Consider the following 19,962-nt stretch of genomic DNA (forward strand, 5'->3'; position numbering starts at 1 on the left):
TATCAGATTAAGGAAGTTCTCTTTTATTCCTAAATTTGTTAAGAGTTTTCATCAATGAATGGGTATTAAATTTTATTAAAAATTTTTTTTTTTTGCAACTATGGAGCTCATCATATTTTTCATCTTTTAATCTGTTTCGGGATGAATCCCTACCTGACCCCCCCCCCCCCATAATAACAGCTGTGTTATTCAAAGACTGTATACAAGATTTCTGCTCTTTCCTTCCTGTCAGTAGAGAGACCATGGGAGATTCTTTTATTCTTTATGCAAATTATTGAATTCTACAAATTTAGGCCATTCTTTAAGTTTCTTGTCTCTCTCTCATTTTTTATTAGCTTCTATGAAACAGCTCTCCTGGTTTGATTCAGATTTTATAAATTTAAAATCCATTTAAACACTAGTAAGTACTTCCATGCAGATTTCATTCTTCTGAGACAGGATAGTAAGAAGCTAGGAAAATTCCTGGGCAAGTGGAATGGGAAAACTGAAACAAGAGAACTAAATAAGACCAAACAATTTGAACAACTTACAGCCAGCTAGTGAATTGTAAGACCTTATCTTCCCCAACCAAGGATACTTGAGAGCAAATGGTTTATACCACTCCTCCTTAACCAGAGAATACATACCTTAAATCACCCTGGTCAGGGAGATAGAGAACAGAGACCCAATTAATGCCATTTGTGCCAGCCAAACTCAAGGACAGATGAAATCAGGGGGAACAAATAACAAAAATCCCATTAAAGTCAGACAGACCCAAGATAAAAGTAAAACAGTAAAGCAGACCAAAGAATAATGCCAAACTCCCCTATACACTATTTTGATGCATCAGCATATTAAAAAGGTACCTGGAAAACTAATGAATATTGTACTGAAACCCCATCCCCTAAAATTCTTGCCCCAGAAGAAAGATAAAAACCTTCAAGATAAAGACCCAGTGTGGGCTCTCTCTGGAGTACGCCCATGACCCTTCTTGGGCATGAACTTTTTACTTCCTCCTAAACTTTAAGGGTCTTCAAAAGACTTGCCAACCAGGGAAGCAGTGGGTAGTGGCAGCTCATCCTGGGCTAACCCATGATACTGTCTCCAAGGACCCCCTTTTCTCTGACTTCCCTGTGAGCTAACAGCAGTTCCACCTTGGCTCACTTCTTTCCTATAATGCTTCTAGGGAGCCACAGCAGACCACTGCCTAGACTCTCTCCTGTTGCTTCTTCTACCCCAAGTCCTTCCTTTGTTTCACTGTCCCCAGCTTTAATAAACATACTCTCAAAGTCACCTGAACTTGTATTGTGAAATCTTTCCTGCACGAAGTCAAGAACCTATGCACTATAGGCCAGCCTGAGGAAGACCCACTCTGGGCTGGTCTCGTCCAGTAACACTTCCATCTACTTAAGAGTGGGCTCCTGGAGAAAGATAAATATCACATGATCTCACTCATATGTGGGATATAATGAACAACATAAAATGATGAACAAAAATAGATCCAGAGACTAAAAACACTGAACAGACAGTCCAACCTCAGAGAGAAAGCAAGGGAGGGGGGTAAGAGATCAACCAAAGGACTTGTATGCATGCATATTAGCATAACCAATGGACACAGACACTGGGGTGGGGGTGGGGGGCAATCGGGGAAAAAGGCAACATATGTAATATTTTAAACAACAACAAAAAAGAGTGGGCTCCCTCATATTACAACAGTTGTACTTATTTACCAACTAGAGGCCCGGTACATGAAACTCATGCACTGGAGGGGGAATCCCTCAGCCCAGCCTGCCCCCCTCACAGTCCTGGAGCCCTCAGGGGAAGGTGACGCCCCATCATACCTCTGCTTCTGCCACTGCTGGCAGCGCAAGCCTCAACCAGCCCTGGTTACCCGAGCCTCGGGCGGCTCTAGGTGGCTGGGCAGCCGCCATCTGAGGCTTGCCTGCACCTTGGGTGGCCCTGGGCAGCTGGGGGGCTGAAGAGACTGGGGGACTCTGAAGGCAGGCACGCGAACTGGGCGCTGCCATCTTGTGGCTGTGGGAGCCGCCATATTTGAGGGTGTGACAGTCAATTAGCATATTCTCTCCTTATTGGCTGTGGGTGCTGCCATATCTGAGGGCGGGACAGTCAAGTAGCATATTCCCTCCTTATTTGGCTGTGGGTGCCGCCATCTTTGAGGGTGGGGCAGCAATTAGCATATTCCCTCTTTATTAGATAGGATGGCTATCAAAGAATTTCTACAACAAAGTTAACTTCAGTTTACTTTTATGTAATCACATTAGGTCTAGGACATTACTTACAGAAATTAAGATCAAAGATCAATGTATAAAAGAACTTCCAGAAGCAAAAAAATTCCAGCACTATTTTTACATTGCATTACATTACAAATAGTAGGTAACTTTGACTAAGAGCTTTTGAACTCTCCTTCATTTGTCCTTTTTGGGTCTCAGGAAGCATGGTGCTTCCTGATGGGTTATTGAGACAGGAATCTGTAACAGGGATGAAGGGACCTGATCCTTAGTACAGTGAGTACACGTTTGATTTTTACCGAGCAAAGGAAATGAAAGCACAGAGGGATGAAAGATTTGCACATAATTTTTAATTTTCTCTCTCACACTGAGACCTTGTTAGAACTTTAAATCATGAATTAATTTATTTAGCATTTAACAAGCATCTATTAATATGCCAGTAACTGTGCTAGGCCTTTAAAATATATAGTTTCTGACTTAAAATAAGTCATAATCCAGTGGAGAAGGGTAGAAGGAGATGAGGCTGACTAGGTAATAAGGGAGGCAGACCATGGAAGCTTTTTGTGGTAGTTTATAAGCAGGAAAATGACATGATCAGCTTTATTTCTTAGTAAGATAATTCTGGCAGCAGTGGAAATAGGCCTGGAATAAGGAGACTAAAGTCAGGGAGACCAGTAACAAGACTCTAAAAACAGCTCTATAAACCTGATTGCTGCTCTACTAGTATATTCCCTCCACCCCCCATTCCCATTCAAAGAAGCTCTGCAGGTTGACACAGGACCACACAGATGGAGTATAGGTAGGAAGGCAAGACAGAGGCAGAGGCTGAGGAGGGTAAAATTATGAACCCTGAAGCTACACAGTTCATGGATTTTGTCATTTTGTAAAGGATCAAGTCAAACATCTTTGAAAAATTCTGTGTAAGCTGGAAGCTCCTGTATTGAATTTCAATGTGATTTTTCTTCTGATCCTTTGATGGAGATTAAAAATTTCCATATGAATACAAAGAATGAAACAACATTTGCTTTTGGCTCTTTTTCTCCCCTTTAATGCATCAAACCAGTGTGGGTAGCAAATGTTCCTTGGCCCCCTCTGGTGGAAAACAAGTCAGTTCCTTTGAAGAAATAACAAAGCATGGACAGCTGGGGGATTTCAGAGCCATGACATTTACATTACGGACCAAACAAAACTGTCACTGCAAGAGGCAAGCAAACAAGCCTTGGCACACAGCCCCTTTAGGCAGAGCCCTTTAAGGAGATCAGCCAGTGATGTGAGGAGAGGACATGAAGCAGTCCTGCCAGTTCCCACCTGCCTCTGCTGGTACTGAACATCAGGTCAATTCCCTTAATGCAGTTGGCTTAGCAGCATAATGGAGGCCAAAAGTATTCTTCCTGTTTCCTACTCAAAGTAGAGACAGCTCAAAGCTGTGCTAAGAAGTGGGACAGGCCACTGTGAACAACCATTGTGAACATCCTGACCTTGGGGCTGAAGACTGGCAGCTGGGTCCACTCACTGCCCTGGACCCAGGCAACCTCACTCTCTCCCTTTCCTCTTATACACAACCTTCCCAGAAACACCCGCCTCATGAAATTATAAGCCCCTAAGAAATAAGAAATCACAAAGGAGAAAAACAGACTTGACTACTAGCAGTAAAGAAACAACTCCACCAAGTTAAAAAGAAAAAATAATTGCTACCAATAGAACAAAGGATTAATAGCCTAAATAGATATAAATGTTCAAGAAACATAAAAATATTTTTAAAGAAATAAAAATTAAAACAAGTTGCAATTTCTAACCCCCAATCAAATTAGCAGATTTAAAATAATTCTCATTACTAATAAGGGTGCTTTGAGATGATAGTTACTCTCAAACAAAGGGAGTCAGAATATAAACTGGTAAAATATTTTCTGAAAAGTAATTGGAATATATTAGCAAAGAGTAGACAAAATACTTTTTTTTTTTAACTTAGTCAACTGCCGAAATCCTCATCTCTTTTTTCATTGCTGATGTTTCAAATTATTTCTGCTATTTGAACTGTTAGTACATACATTTCCTTTCCTTCCATTCAACAAACATATAGGGGTGAGCAAAAGTAGGTTTACAGTTGCTCATATGGAAAATAATACATAAATAATACAAGAATAATAAAGAATAAACTGTGTTGTGTGCAGGCATATGAGCCTAACCGGCGGTTAAGGACAACAGGGGGGTGGGGGCATGTGTGGGGAGGGGTGTGGGATGGGAATGGGGGGACGAGGACAAATATGTGATACCTTAATCAATAAAGAAATTAAAAAAAATTTAAAAAAAAGAATAAACTGTGTTTCCTGTATGTATAACTGTTAACCTACTTTTGTCCACCCCTGTATACTGAATGCCTTACAAATCCAGGTAGGTATCTAATTTCAAAGAATTTTGGTGGAAAAAATAACATGCCAACAACTAAAAAAGGCACAGGGCAGAATATGTTAACTTTCATAGGTGAAAAATAACAAAGGATTGCTAAAGCAGTCTTTTCTTAAAGTTGCATCTCCTAGATTTACTTTTTCCTTTCCATCCCTAAATAAGTCATCACTCCATAGCTAGATAATTATAAATGACTCCTACTTCCCTTGGAGGATTCTCTTTCCCACCCAGAATCATCTATGTTCTCCTGCCAGGTTACATCATTGCTCATTCCATATGGGACTATTCTGTTTAAAGATCTATAACTCCCTGCTTAGCTTTCAAGGTCTTTTGCATGCTGCTCCCACCAACCTACTCAATCCTATCTTCCGCAAATTTCAGGTAAGACCTCCACTATTTCAGCCAGGAATAAAGAATCTCCCTCGAATACCATTCTAATTTGTCCTGCTATGTCTTTACGTTTTTCCTAATATATTGAAATTTGTCAATTTTCAATATAATGATTTTATTCCCAACAACTCTGAGAAGTGAAGGGTAGTAGGGGGAAGAAAGAGATGAGGGTATCTTTAGCAGATCTTGAAATGGGGAGGCAGTTTGAGTTGAGGCTCTGAATCACCCCCTATTTCAGCAGGTTCTGAGAAAGTCCTATTTGGCAGAGTTTCTGACTAGAAACCACAAAACCACCAAATTCAGGCTCGTCCTTAAGGGACATATCACTGCACAATACTTGCCAGGTGTGGGAACAGCTACTTTTGGTGGCCAAAAGAGCTACAAAGGAGATACTGTTATCCTGGTATCCAGACACCAAAAGCTATAATCCCATTTGGTAGTATTAAGGAAGCAATGTTAGTTTTTTTTGGGGGGAGTTATAATGGTATTAAGGTCTTTGTTTAAAACATAAAAATATTGTTTATGTTTTAGAGATACATACTGAAATATTTACCGATAATTCAACTGAAATAATTACAGATGAAATTATATTATAATGACTTGCTTTAAAATAACCTGGTGTGACACTGTGTAGATGGGTATAAAACAAGACTGGCCATGAACGGATAATTATTGAAGCGGTGTGATGGATCTATGGGACTTCATCACATCACTTTCTCTACTTGTGTATGAGATGGGTAAGAAGAGGAGCAGCCATCAAGGGAGAGGAGCTGCTCCTCTTACACATGCGCTTATTAAATCTTTTCCCACCTGTTCCCCTGAGGACTCTAGTTGCATTTCCTATCAAAAGTCCTTGAGACCAATAACAAAAGGAGGTTTTCCCTTTGGAAACCCAAGTCCTGTGATCTGGCAGACATGGTCTCTGGGAATTATTAAAGCCCGCAGTTCTGTTCTCAAAGCAAAATCAGAAAAGTACAAAAATTTGTTTCTCTACGTTCATGAAAGTTCACTCAGTGAGGTGGACTTCTTTTCCAACATTGGAGAGAAACTTGCTCTTCTTTTTTCCCTCCTCTCAGAGAATTCTCTGGCCCTTTGCCAAGAGGGCCCATCTATGGGATAATTGCCTAGGGAAAGGGCATCTACTTAGAGACAAATAGCACCAGAATTGGGGAGCTCACCCTTACAGAAGGAAGCAAGAACAGCTTGAAGCTGTGCAGAAAGAGGCATTATAGGTTACTACTAGTTCTACAAAAATATTTTTCTGGTTTATTATAACATAGATCCCAAAAATACAAGTAGGGGACTCTGTGGTACAGACAAAATAACAGGATGCTGATAACATGATTTCATTTCTAGGACAAAGGTAAAAATAAATTGTAATTTATAAAAACTGGTTACCTAACATTATCATGGCTTAAAACTGTTAACTAAGTCAGACAGTAGTTTTTGCACTGTGGACCTGACTCTACCCGCCCCTCTTTCTTACTCATTTTCCATTAGGAAGTCCACAACGTATTTTTTCATGCAGTAGAGATGGGCGTCCACAAGGCCTGTGTGGAAATGTATTCTAGGGTGCCTGCAAAAAGAAAAGAGAGAAGGGGCTCACAATCAGGTAACATGGATTCTATCCTATTATTAGGTAGTAGGCATTAAAAATTTTTTTTAAAAAAAATATATTTTTATTGATTTCAGAGAGGAAGGGAGAGGGAAAGACAGAAACATCAATGATCAGAGACAATCACTGATCGGCTGCCTTTTGCATGGCCCCACACTGGGGATCGAGCCCACAACCTGGGCATGTGCACTGATCGGGAATTGAATCATGACCTGGTTCATAAGTCGATGCTTAACCATTGAGCAACACCAGCTGGGCAGCATCAGAATTTTTAAGAGCTATGTTGCGTACACACCATCCTGGGGAGATCAAGATGGTAGCTACTACCTCTGATCCAACCACAGAACAGGTCTTTTCTTTAAAGAAACCCTATTTCACACTTTATGAGGCTTTTAGGCTTCTAAAGACATTAAACCAAAATCAATAAGCCATCAAATCACTGACAAGCCACCTTCTATTCTATCGCTCCTACCAAAAAATCTTGTCACTAACCTTTTCCTGCTTCTACTCCAAATACCCTACTTCCTGCAGGCCATACTTTACTCCAGGATTTGGCTTGTGTTACCCCATTTTCACAGAAGATGAAGTAAAATTCTATGAATACTCTCTAATTTCCACTCTTATTTATTCATCAGGACTTTCCCCAGTTATACTTCCTCCAGGAAATCTTCACCCAAGTTTGCGCTCTCATACTTATGCCCACCTATATCAGACAACTTATCATATACTAAGATAACAGCCTATTTATTTGTCTCTTCTTCCACTAGACTAAAAATTCTCTGAGGGTAGAGATTTTTCTTTATAGATTGAGCTCTTAGCATTGTATTTCACACAGAGTAAATGTTAATAAATAGTTATTGAATAAACAAACAAATGAATAAATTAGGTCAACTTAAGGCATCTGCCTGATTGCTGTCTATTTTAGTTTGCCATTTTGGTTTCAGCTTCAAGAAATGTCATGCTTGCCCTGTCCAGTGTGTCACCCCTTGGACTGAGAGGTTGTGGTTTGATTCCCAGTCAGGGCATATGCCTGGATTTTGGGTTTGAGCTCCAGTGGGAGCTCGTATGGCATGTTCAATGGGTACCCGAGGCAACCCATCGATGTTTCTCTCTCTCTCTCTCTCTCTCTCTCTCTCTCTCTCTCTCTCTCCCTTCTTTTCTCTCTAAAATCAATAAAAGCATGTCCTTAGGTGAGGATAATAAAAAGAAAGAAATGTCATGCTTATAATTTCCAAGGTCATTTTATTTAATAAAAACAGACAGTTGAGAGGAAGGAGAAAAGAAGGGTGGAAAATAAAGATTCCAATCATAGCTGCCGGGCTGTCATTTTTCTTCTACTCTGTTACTTTGCTTTGACTGGCTTATAGCTTTAAGGAAAATTATTCTCATGGGATCTAGAAAACTTAGAAGTAATATATCAAATAAATTAAGGTGCACCACCCTGGGCTTCCATTATTTTGGGAGAAAGGCAAACAAAATTCTTTGAAAAGAGCAACAGAGGAGTCAGACTTATTATCCCACACCTATAACACATACACTCCACACACAAGCCAATTAATATATACAATGACGACGAAGAAGAAAGGAGAAGCTACTTCTCAATCCTAACTTTCTGAGATTCTTGATTTCTAAGAAATTCCTCAGGATGAATGTGGTTACCAGGGTTTTACCTGAAGTCCACACTGATAATTCTCTTCCTTGATCTAACCAATTTGGAAAGTTGCACTCGCCTGTTCAGTCTCTTGGTTTACAAATTCCCTGAATCATTCAACATACTCTACCTATACTTACTGAATCCTCACAACTACCTCATGAAGTAGATGTATTACCCTCATTTTTATAGCAGAGGTCAACTGCTATTAAACAGCCAGGAAAGGAATAAATTAAAAGTCTGAATAACCATCTTGTAAACTGTTATCAATCCCTAGCATATATGGCACGAGATTCATATAGCACTTTATAACTCACTAGAGGCCTGATGCATGAAATTCGTGCAAGAGTAGACCTTCCCTTCCACCGGCTGCCGGCACTGGCTTCCCTCTGGCACCCAGGACTGGGCTTCCCTCCGGCTGCCGGCAGGCACTGGGACCCAGGCTTCCCTTGAAGCCCCGGCTTTGTCCAGAAGGTCATCCGGTCTAATTAGCATATTACGCTTTTATTATTATAGACTAGAGGCCCAGTGCACGACATTTGTGCACTGGGGGCAGAGGGGTCCCTCAGCCTGGCCTGCAACCTCTCACAGTCCGGAACCTCTCGGGGGATGTCTGACTGCTGGCTTAGGCCCGCAGTCAGACATCCCCCCAGGGGTCCTTAGTCCTGGCACGGAGGTGGGAGAGGCTCACGCCACCGCTGCTGCACTTACCAGCTGTGAGCCCAGCTTCTGGCTGAGTGGTGCTCCCCCTGTGGGAGTGCACTGACCACCAGGGGGCAGCTCCTGCATTGAGTGTCTGCCCCCTGGTGGTCAGTGCACATAATAGCAACAGGTCATTCTGCCTTTCAGTCAATTTGTATATTAGCCTTTTATTATATAGGATAGATATTTTTTCTACTTTTACTTTCATACTTTTTACTCTCATCCCATAAAATAGGTAAAAAAATTCTCCCATTTTAAAGGAAAAAATGTTCCAAAAATTTAGAATACTCAAGGCTAGAGATTTAGGTACAAATATGAAAGACAATGAAGAAATAGAGACGGGCAATTCAGAGATTTTTTTTTCTTTTATATTAAATTTGTAGTGAATGTAATTATTGGGACTGGGAAACTAATGGCATTTAAGATGCCAAAGAGGTGGGTTTCTTATTTCACTCTATTATTTTTGAATTACATGAGAAATAAGGATTGATATTTTAAAACAAAATAAACAAAATCAAAAAGCCTCAAAGAGTGCCACTAATACCTGGGTAACTGGCAGACAGTTCTGAGCCAGAGAGGCTTTGGATTTGTATAACATAAAGTAAGAAATTAGTAAATAGAAATGAATAAGATAATTAGAAATACATGAAATTTTATGTTTGTAAAGTAATTTAAAACATAATTTTCCAAGCACAGGAAAAGTCCATTATAATAAAAAATAAAATATGTGAAAAATTTGTGGGAATCCTTTCAATGATAAAATAACAATAAAAGTTCAGAGATGTGGTATAAAAATTTAATCTTTAAAGTCTATAAGATCATTTGTGAAACTCCCACAGGTTTTTTTCTTCTCTTCAACTAACACAAAAATAAATTTTTTTGTTGTTGTTAATCCTAATCCGAGGGTATTTTTCCTATTGATTTTTAGAGAGACTGGAAGGGAGAGGGGAGGAGGGAGAGAGAGAACTCTTTCTCAACCTGCTTCCAAGTTTCCTCATACATTCTTGGAGAGCAGGAGAGCAGATATTAAGAAATGCTCCTAGCTCCTTGGCAGGGTAATTGGTACCAGCTGCTACAGGAGCTGTAGGGTTGGGGGGCAAGTTGCCCACGGTGCTCCCCCATGGATGAGACAGCACACAGGGCTGCAACCCTGATGCTCGCACCTTCCACTGGACAGTGATGAAGGCTGTGGCTGTGCCGGTGAGCACAGGGGAGAGTGGCCTGTTTGAAGGTGTGAGCAGAGGTGAAAGGAGCAGAATAGCAGAGGATTTGGAGACTACATCATCTTGCCTCCAGCACAACCATTTCTGTCCTGTGATCAATGTGAGTCGCAGGAACTTCTTAAGTAACAAACAAAATGAGCCAGGGGCATGGAGTATATGACTTTCATATTGGTCTGGGATTGACTATGAGCTCCAGCATTATCATTGAAGGAAGTTTCATTTTGGAACAAACAATAAAGATCTTCTGTGACTAGCCAGGGAAGGCTCCATGAAAGCAGGTCAGTAACGCATAAGAACCAGAAGCAACAATTCCAATGAGGACAAAAACCTCCCAAGATAACTTAGCCATCTTGAAGGGTTCAATGCAACAACACAAACAACCTTCTTCAGACAGTCACCTTCTACTTTATTTGGCAATTTGAAACTTATTCCAATAAAGAAACATCTCCCCGCCTCCCCGCCCCCCACTAGAAGAGTCAGAGCTAATTCCCTACTGCCTAATCATTATAATTGAAAAGAAATTAAGACCAAGGTATGCTTGAAATAATCAAGGTTGCTCAGAAGTAGAGGAAAGAAAATGACCCATGAAGCATGTCTACTTACTAGCTATCTACAATTCTAATGAGGCAGATTTTTGGGCAAGTACCTGTTGCCTAAGTACCTGGTAGCTGTTTTATAAAAAGTACTTGCCATACCTCCCCAAATGCCTGCTCTTGATGGCAGGGTAAGGGGCAGGAACGACAGGTTGTTGATTGTTAGGAGTGCATATGGAGCTACCAAACCAAAGGTCTGCCTATGCAGCAGCGTGGGCTCTGGCACCATCGGTGCTCAGGCCCTCTCCTAGAAAGGCAGTGTTGAAGTGAAAGCCCTGGACTCAAAGCAGCAGACGGTAAAAGTGCTTCTCTTCATTGTACTGACAGAAACACAAAAGGAAGTTATTTTAGTCCACATTAATTGAGTACCTACTATATGCCAGGCACTTGGGATATAGCAGTAAACAAAATGGACAGGACCCTTGCATGAAGCTTACAGATTAATGAAACATAAATTATAGCAAGTATGCAATAACTGTAAAAGGCAGCACAGAATGCTACAGAGGCATATAATGGGGGACCTCACTCAGGCTGACAGATATGGGAAGTTTCCCTTTCAGCTTAGACCTGAAGGAAGGGAGAGAGATAGCCAAGTGAAAGGGGCCTAGCAACTAAGATAAGTACTCTGGGGAGAGAAAAATAGCTGGTGACAAGACCTTGCGGCAGATGGGTGAGTGTGAGGAACTAAAGATGCCAGTACTGACAAAACACAGAAAACAAGATGGGGAGATACACAAGATGAGGTTGGAGAGGTTTTAGGCCATGTTAAAGATTTTGATCTTTAGTCTAAAGGAAGTAGGTCTTGCTTTCCAGCAGTGACAACTTCCCCGTGACAACTTGCCTCTTGCTAAGGATCTCCTTCATCCCTTCCCAGAAGAGAAGAGGAAACACAAGAAGAAGTATCTGGTGCAGAGCCCCAATTCCTACTTCAAGGGTGTGAAGTGCCCGGGATGCTACAAAATCACCACCACCTTCAGCCACGCACAAACGGTACTTTTGTGTCGGCTGTCCCACTGTCCTCTGTCAGCCGACAGGAGGAAAGCAAGGCTTCAGAGGATGTTCCTTCCGAAGGAAGCAGCACTAAAAGCACCCAGAATCAAGATGAGTAGGAAACCATCCCAATAAACACATTTTGGATTAAAAAAAAAAAAAAGGAAGCAGGTCTCAGGTTATGTGTATAGGATAAGGTAGAGGTGTATAACACAAAATCATCTCCTATGTCTCTAGCATATTCAATATCTTGAGACTAATGACGACCTATATTCTGTGATGATATCATTGGCTTAATAGTGAGCTAAATCAAAGTTGCAAGGCAGCTCGGTATAGTAAAAAGAGCAATGGCTAAGAGGGCTCTAGTTCTGACCTCACCACTAAATATGACAAAATCTTCCTTCATGCCAGTTTCTTATCATAAAACGGAGTGTTGTGCTTCAGTTAGTCCTAGAGTTTTGTGGAGGTGCTTCAGGACCTGCTAAGGGAAGCCTGAATAAGAATAACCCTGTGTTCTAAGTTTATATCTTAGGCTTCTATATAAGATTTCACTTACAGAGAAAGTTTCACTCCTTTAAGAGAAAGTTTGAAAATGATTGCAAATTTTAATCTTAGATAATAGATAACATATTCATTAATTTATTCTATTCAACAAACATTGAGATCTATCATATTACCTACTTGTTGCAGAGTTATTAGGATGGTTAGAAATTACTTGAAGTGTATACTTGGTACTTGTATACCAGGCACTCATTAAATAACTATTACAATTACCATCATGAGCCAGGTACTGTGCTTTGGTACCAGGGACACAGAGCTGAAATAAGCAGAGCTCCTTAGGAGCTCACAATCTAGTAGGGAAGACTACATGTTAGAAAACATTTTATAGTATACTGTGGTACATAATAATGTAGGGAGCTCAGTACAGAAGAGGATGTAGTGAGATGTCTAAGGAAACAGGCATAGGATAAGAAGGATTCACAGGGGTGGATGAAGCTTGGGTGGGTTCTGAAAGAGGAGGATACATTTGCTAGGCAGTCAAAGCAGGAAAAAAATATTTCAGATCAAGGAACTAGCATATGCAAAGGCAAAGTGGTAATGAAAAAAAAAAAAATCCCAGGATATAATGGTAAAAAATTAAAGCTGGAGAGCTAGCCAGAGGCCAGTACACAGAAAGCCTTCTATGATTCTTAGATGTCAAATTAAGGAGTTTGGATTTTATCTTTTAGGTGATGAAAAACCATGAAAAGTTATTGTTTTAAGTAAATAGTCATGCACTGCATAACAATGTTTCAGTCAACAACAGACCACATATACAACAGTGGTTCCATAAGATTATAACCAAGCTGAAAAATTCCTATGGCCTATTGACGTCATAGCCATTGTAAGGTCATAGCACAGCTCATTACTCACATATTTGTGGTGATGCTGGAGTAAACAAACCTATAGTGCTGTCAGCCATATAAAAGTATAGCACATACAATTATGTACAGTACATAATACTAGATAATGATAGTAAGTGACTATGTTACTGGTTTATGTATTTACTATACTATACTTTTTATCATTACTTTAGCATATACTCTTGCTGTAAAACAGTATGCCATGTTACACCAGCAACTGGCTCTCACATCTCATACTTATCGTGTCTCTGGATTGCATAATTTTCTCTCTCTCTCTTTTTTTTCTTTTTAATCCTCACTTGAGGATATTTTCCCACTGATTTTTAGAGAGAGTGGAAGAGAGAGGGAAAGACAGAGAGAAATATCAATGTGAGAGAAACACATCGATTGGTTGTCTCCTGCAGGAGCCCCGACCAGGGCCCAGGCTGGGCAGGAGCCTGTAACCGAGTTATATGCCCTTGACTGGAAACAAACCCAGGACCCTTCAGTCTGCAGGCCGACGCTCTATCCACTGAACCAAACTATCTAGTGTTGCATCATTTTCTCTTGTGGTTGATTTACAAAACTGGTGTGTTGTTTTGTATAGTAACATTCCGTATAGGCTCGTTGCCTAGGAGCAATACATTATGCCATATAACCTAGAGGTGTAGTAGGCTGTACCATGTAGGTTTACATAAATGCATTCTATGATGGCCGCACAACAACAAAATCGCCTAATGACGCATTTCTCAGAACAGATTCCTGTCATTAAGCAGCACATAACTATACATATACACGGTATGCTGGCTTTGTATGTATTGACTTACTTGAGCTGGAATTATGTTATGCAAAATTCTCTTTTCTGAATGGTTCTCAGTCAGCAATGGACCCAAGAGATATTCTGTGTAACATTTAGAGGGCAGAAGTAAAGCTGCAGCCACATTTTTAATGTTATGAAGGTCGATGGATGGTGCCAAGTACTGTGGCTACTTGTACATGATGTCACTGATATACTTGCTCACCCAGTAGGCATGGAACAGTATCCAGTCCTGCAGCTCCTCTAGATCCTGACAGATAACCTCCTTCAGCTTCTCTTGAGTCCCGAGCCAAGCACTGTGTAGCTCTGTAGTGAAAGATACCAGCTTTTTTTGCTGATTACCCACAGCAATGAGACTGAAGGTGGTAAAAGACAGATGTGGTCCTTGTTTTGTCCTTGCTCTTGTCCACATCTAGATTTCCTTTCTGACTGTTGATCTGGCTGACTGATAGCAATCACTGTCCTCGTGTAACTTATAGTCCAGAGCAATAAAGGGTTCCAGATGTTATCTAGACATTTCTACAGAATATAGGTGAGCACAAAGGAAGAAGGGTCAATTCTCAATTCTGCCTAGTGTGAAAATGGTCAGAAAAAGTTTCACAGAGCAGTGCTATATGAGCTATATGAGCTGAGTCTTAAAAGAAGAGCAGGTATTTAGCCAGGGAGAAAAGGGTAACTGGCTGAAGAAGTGCTAGGAATGGTGAGAGCAAAAGGACAGAGGTGTAAAAAGGAATGCAGAAGTCAGGGAACTATAAGCAAGTCTCCATAACTTATGGTGGAGTGCTGAGTATGGGGTTGCATTTGGGAAATGGTGAAATATAAGGCTGGAGGGGTAAGCCTGGTTAGATGATTGAGGGCTTTAGGAATTTGTAGTTTATCCTGTAAGCAATGTGTTTGTAGGTAGAGGGGGAAGAAATAGTAAAAAGAAAAGTTGAAAATTGTGGAGAGTGTTGGAAAAACTGATGGAGCAGTTCCAGGGGAGGCAGAGGAAAATGAGGTACAGACATAGTGAGGGGACTGGTCTTAAATAGGACAGAAACGTCTTCCTCTAAGGCTAGAAAAAAGGAATTAAAGGTGGGTCTGAATGAAGATAAAATCATGGGTAGGGTAGTATGCTGGGAAAATCAGCATCTGGTAGCCAGGATTTTCTTGCAGAAGGAGGAGGCAGGGTTATTACCTTAGACAGGAAAGTGGAATGGTTGAGAATAGCTGCTGAGAGAAGTGAGAAGGTGGTCCAGGACAGGTCTAAGAATGTGGAGTAGTCTAAGGGCTCAGCTAAGATTGAAAACATGAATTTACAACATTGTAAACTGGTGCCAATTTACAACATTGCAGAATATTTCTTCTGAAGTCTTTAATAGAACAGATGTAGAAGTAGACAAAGTAGATGTTAAAGTAATCCAAAGTTGAAGGTTATGAGGGCAGACACAACCAAAGGATAATGAGTGAGGATATGGAGAGAAATGCCTGAAGTAATATAGCATAGGTTCTAGATTGGATGAAGAAAAAAGTGAGGGATAGAATTAAGAAGACAAAGAGAGAGGGGGTAGGGAGGCAGGCAGGAAGGGTTAGTAAGGGAATGAAAGATATAATGGAACTAAAATGAAGGAAACAGGGTTCTAGGTAAAGATGGCAGATTACTTATAAGCATAAAGCCCTATTCCTTTTGAAAGCTCATGAAAGTGACAGTAAAGGGTGTTGCTATTTTTAAAAAGGCATAACCCCCAAGAACAAAGATTAGGAAAAGAGAGGATAGAAACAATATTTTGAAATCTGGCAAGCAGAAGGATGGTGGTAACAGATTTAGCATATCCAAGAAAGCTGGAATCTAAACCAGCTCTACTGATTTGTACTGCAGAAGCCCTGAAATGATCAGGAATTGGCTTAAGGAAAAGGCTTAAGGATGCTGACATGGGTTCTTTTACAAATAACCTATCTATACGACTTTATAGACGTGAGAGTTAAAAGTATAGAAAAGTAAGAATAAAAGTCTCACTGCCTATCCCGGACAAAATACCTTGGGAAAAGTTCTTGATCCTGACTTCTACAAACCCCTCTGCACTCCTCCCCCCAGAACTGCAAAATTAGAGAAGTACTTTAGGAATTTATGGCTGGTTTGCAGTAATGGGGATACTAATGTTAAGTAAATAGCATTTCAAGACTTTCCATTGGGAAAATAATCAAGAGTATAAACCCATTTCTCATCATCCCAGAAATACAAATTTGGCCATGATCTTTGAGATTTGATTCAAGTCCTTGTCTTCCCAGATATGAATGTCTAAATTTTCCAAGACGAATGTGTGAACATTTTATTCCATTTTAAATATATCCTTTAGAAGCTTGTTTTAGTTTTTCATTACTCTTCCAGTAAAGAAAAACCCTTGACTAGTATTCAAAAGAAAACAACACAACACTAGAGAAAAGCTACATGATTTTCTTATTAAATATTTGGCACAAATACCTTTTACTTACGAATTATTAAAAACACATGTCTTTCAGAAATAAAACAGGAAATTTAGAACTGGGGGGACTGTCTTTAAAGAACTAAGTCAATTTGTTGGGAAAACTGAGGCTTAGAGAAGCAAAGTGATTTGCTCGAGATCATATAGCTGGTTTGTCTCAAGACTAAATTCCAAATTCTCTGGACTTGAGTTTCCAACACCATGCTCCTTCTACCAGCAACATTCTTTTCCACTACATATAAGGTCTCTCCAAGTCAGTAATGCTTCAAGTCAACATTTGGAAAATGTTTTCTGCTTTTTTAAAAATACCCTGAGGTAGTAAGAATCTGGACTCATTGGAGTCAAGTACTACCTGATGACTAGACAGCTTGCTGGGGAGACTGCTTCTGTACCCGACTATAGGCTTAGCAGGATTCCTACTCCAGCAAGCACCATACACTATCTCACGTTTTAGGACTAAATATGTTTGAAGCCCAACAAAACAGAACATTTCCTTGCAATCAAGCAAACACTTCATCCTCTCTCAGACAGGGAGAAAACAAACGTTGTCCTTTTCTCCTACAATCACTACAAAATTAAGAAAACTTTAAAACAAGAGATTTCTGGTGACCCCAGATATATACACAAAGGCCTTTTTCCAGATTTAGTGTTTGACTAATAGGCACTAGTCCTCACTTTTGGAAATTCAGTTTAAAAAATGGATAGGAAGTATTGGATTCTCATATTCAAACATGTTTGAAAAAATCTGAATCTAATTAGCTTTTACCCACCATCCTACTGAGGCCAGGAGGAGCACAATGCCCCAGAGGGTCATATGAATATGGGGAAGAACATTTTATTGCTCATTTATCCAGCCAGCTGCCCTATTGCAACTACACTCAAGAAATCCTGAATCACTAGGGTGTAGATTACAAGTTAGAAGAATGGAGGGAAAAACCTGCCAAGAACAAAAAATGCAATCTAGTCTTAGGAAACCAGCAGATCTGGGCTTTAAAAAAAAAAAAATGTTTCCTTCATTTTAGTCCCATTGTATCTTTTAATGAAAGATATAATGGGACTAAAATGAAGGAAACAGGATTCAAAATATATATATTGAATTCCCTTACTAACCCTTCCTGCCTGCCTCCCTACCCCCTCTCTCTTTGTCTTCTTAATTCTCTCTCTCACTTTTTTCTTCATCCAATCTAGAACCTATGCTATATTACTTCAGGCATTTCTCTCCATATCCTCACTCATTATCCTTTGGTTGTGTCTGCCCTCATAACCTTCAATATATATATATATATATATATATATATATATATATATATATATATATTTTTTTTTTTTTTTTTGACTTCAGAGAGGAAGAGAGAGATAGAAATATCAATGATGAGAGAGAATCATTGATTGGCTGCCTCCTGCATGCCCCACACTGGGGATTGAGCTTGCAACCCAGGCATGTGCCCTGACTAGGAATCGAACTGTGACCTCTTGGTTCATATTGCTCAACCACTGAGCCACACCACCTCGGCTCTCTTTTGCTCTTTTAAAGATAGCATACAGCTTTTGGGTTCATGAATGAAATATTCTCTCATCTCTCAATGAGAGCAAGGTTTTTGGTGTGTTTTGCTCACATTGTATTCCTAGCTCCCAAAGTAATGGAATTCAGATGGCTCAAGTATTAAACAACACATCTTTCTGAATAATGTTACCTTTTTGACATTTTCTTCTCTTCATAATGTTTCCCTTTAAGTTGATTTTTTTTTTTTGCTACTCATTTATTGTTTTTTTTTTTTCCCCCTGTTTAGATCCGGTAATTCTTGTTGTTTTTCTTGTGTGCATGTCCAAATTTAAGAGTGGTACAATATCTGATTGGCAGCACTGAACATGTGGTGGGCTTTTTCAACTTTGAAATTTAAAGTAGAATTACCTAAGAGATGGGTTATCTGTTGGGAACTCCCTGATGTTTGTATCTTTAGGTCTTTCCTCTTAGACTGTCTGATACCACAGAGAAGAATTCCCTTCTGTCCTTGCTTGACAGGTGCAGGCCTGGCTGCTAGTATTTAGGAACCAAGTGGGAGAAGAACACTGAGGACCTTAGAACATAGATCCCCCATTTTTTGTGTGATATCTCCAACCTCATCTATGTTTGGTGTTCTAATCATATTTACTAGCTCTTGTATATATTTTTAAAAAGAATATTTATTGATTTTTAGAGCGAGAGGAAGGGGGAAGAGAGAAATATCGATGTGAGAGCATAACATTGATCGGCTTCCTCCTACATGCCCTTTACTTGAGATTGAGCTCTCAATCTGGGCATGTACTCTAACCAGGAATCAAACTGGTGACCTCTTGGTTCATGGGCCAATGTTCAACCACTGAGCCACACCAGGGTGAGTCTCTGTAACTATTAACCATTTTCTTTTTCATCTAAATCACTGATTATCTCAAACCTTTCCTTTATGTCAATAATTTGATTTTCATTGGTGTCTACTATTCCATTATTTGTTATTTTAAAATTTACTAGTTAATTCTGAAATTAAGTTACGTGGTCCTCTATTTTCTTAGTTCTCTATACTCTTTTATCTTATTTTGTTGTTTTATAATCTCATCACTGAAATTTTATTTATAAAATCTACATTTTAATGAGTTGTTTTATAGTTGTAGAGTTGTAAAGAAATTCATTCTATTCATTGAGTTATTCTTTTTCAGGGTAGGCTCTTTGTCTTCTGCAGGGCTTTTTTCTTGCTTTCATTTTGTTTGCTGTATATTTGCACAGCTGGCATGCTAATTCTTTTGGGTCTTGTTCATTCTTGTTTTATTTGTTTTGAAATAATATAGATGAATTCTTGCCCTGGCTGGTGCTGCTCAGTGGTTAGAGTGTCAGCCCATATATTGAAGAGTTGTGGGTTCGATTCCCAGTCAAGGGCATGTACCTGAATTGCAGGTTTGATCCCCGGCCCCAGTCGGGGCATGTGCAGGAGGCAGCCAATCGATGTGTCTCTCTTGCACTTATGTTTATCTCTCTTCTCCCCACCACCTCCCCCCCTTCCACTCTCTGGGGAAAAAAATATCCTCTGGTGAGGATTAATGAAAAAAAAAAATTTTAATGTTGTATAGACATACAATGGAATATTATGCAGCCTTAAAAAGGAAGGAGCCTGGCCAGCATGGCTCAGAGGTTGAGCATCAACCCATGAACGAGGAGGTAATGGTTTGATTCCCTGTCAGGGCACATGCCTAGGTTGTGGGCATAATCCCTAGTGGCGAGTATGTAGGAGGCAGCCAATCGATGATTCTCTCTCATCATTGATGTTTCTATCTCTCTCCCTCTCCTTTCCTCTCTGAAATTAATACCAATATATATTTTTTTAAAAAGGAAGGAAATTCTGACACATGCTACAACATGGATGAACCTTGAGGACATTACACAAAATGAAGTAAGCCAGTCACAGAAAGACAAATACTTTATGATTCACTTATATGGAGTATTGCAAGGAGTCAAATTCATAGAAACAGAA

At 39.9% G+C, this 19,962-nt stretch overlaps 1 protein-coding gene and 1 pseudogene across 3 annotated transcripts in view; one reads left to right on the forward strand and one right to left on the reverse strand.

The window, feature by feature from the left end:
• EIF2B3 (eukaryotic translation initiation factor 2B subunit gamma) overlaps positions 1–19,962 on the reverse strand; it is an 87,836-nt gene that overhangs the window by 25,328 nt on the left and 42,546 nt on the right. For both annotated transcript variants that reach the window (XM_079777703.1, XM_079777704.1), the window contains exon 6: positions 6,511–6,600. In XM_079777703.1, coding sequence (XP_079633829.1) covers positions 6,511–6,600 — 90 coding nt within the window. The remainder of the gene's footprint in view (positions 1–6,510; positions 6,601–19,962) is intronic.
• On the forward strand, positions 11,637–11,892 carry LOC307102703 (small ribosomal subunit protein eS27-like; annotated as a pseudogene). Its single transcript has one exon. The product of its transcript is annotated as a small ribosomal subunit protein eS27-like (transcript).

Source organism: Cnephaeus nilssonii, assembly GCF_951640355.1.
Source record: "Cnephaeus nilssonii genome assembly, chromosome: 7".
Taxonomy (NCBI): Eukaryota; Metazoa; Chordata; class Mammalia; order Chiroptera; family Vespertilionidae; genus Cnephaeus; species Cnephaeus nilssonii.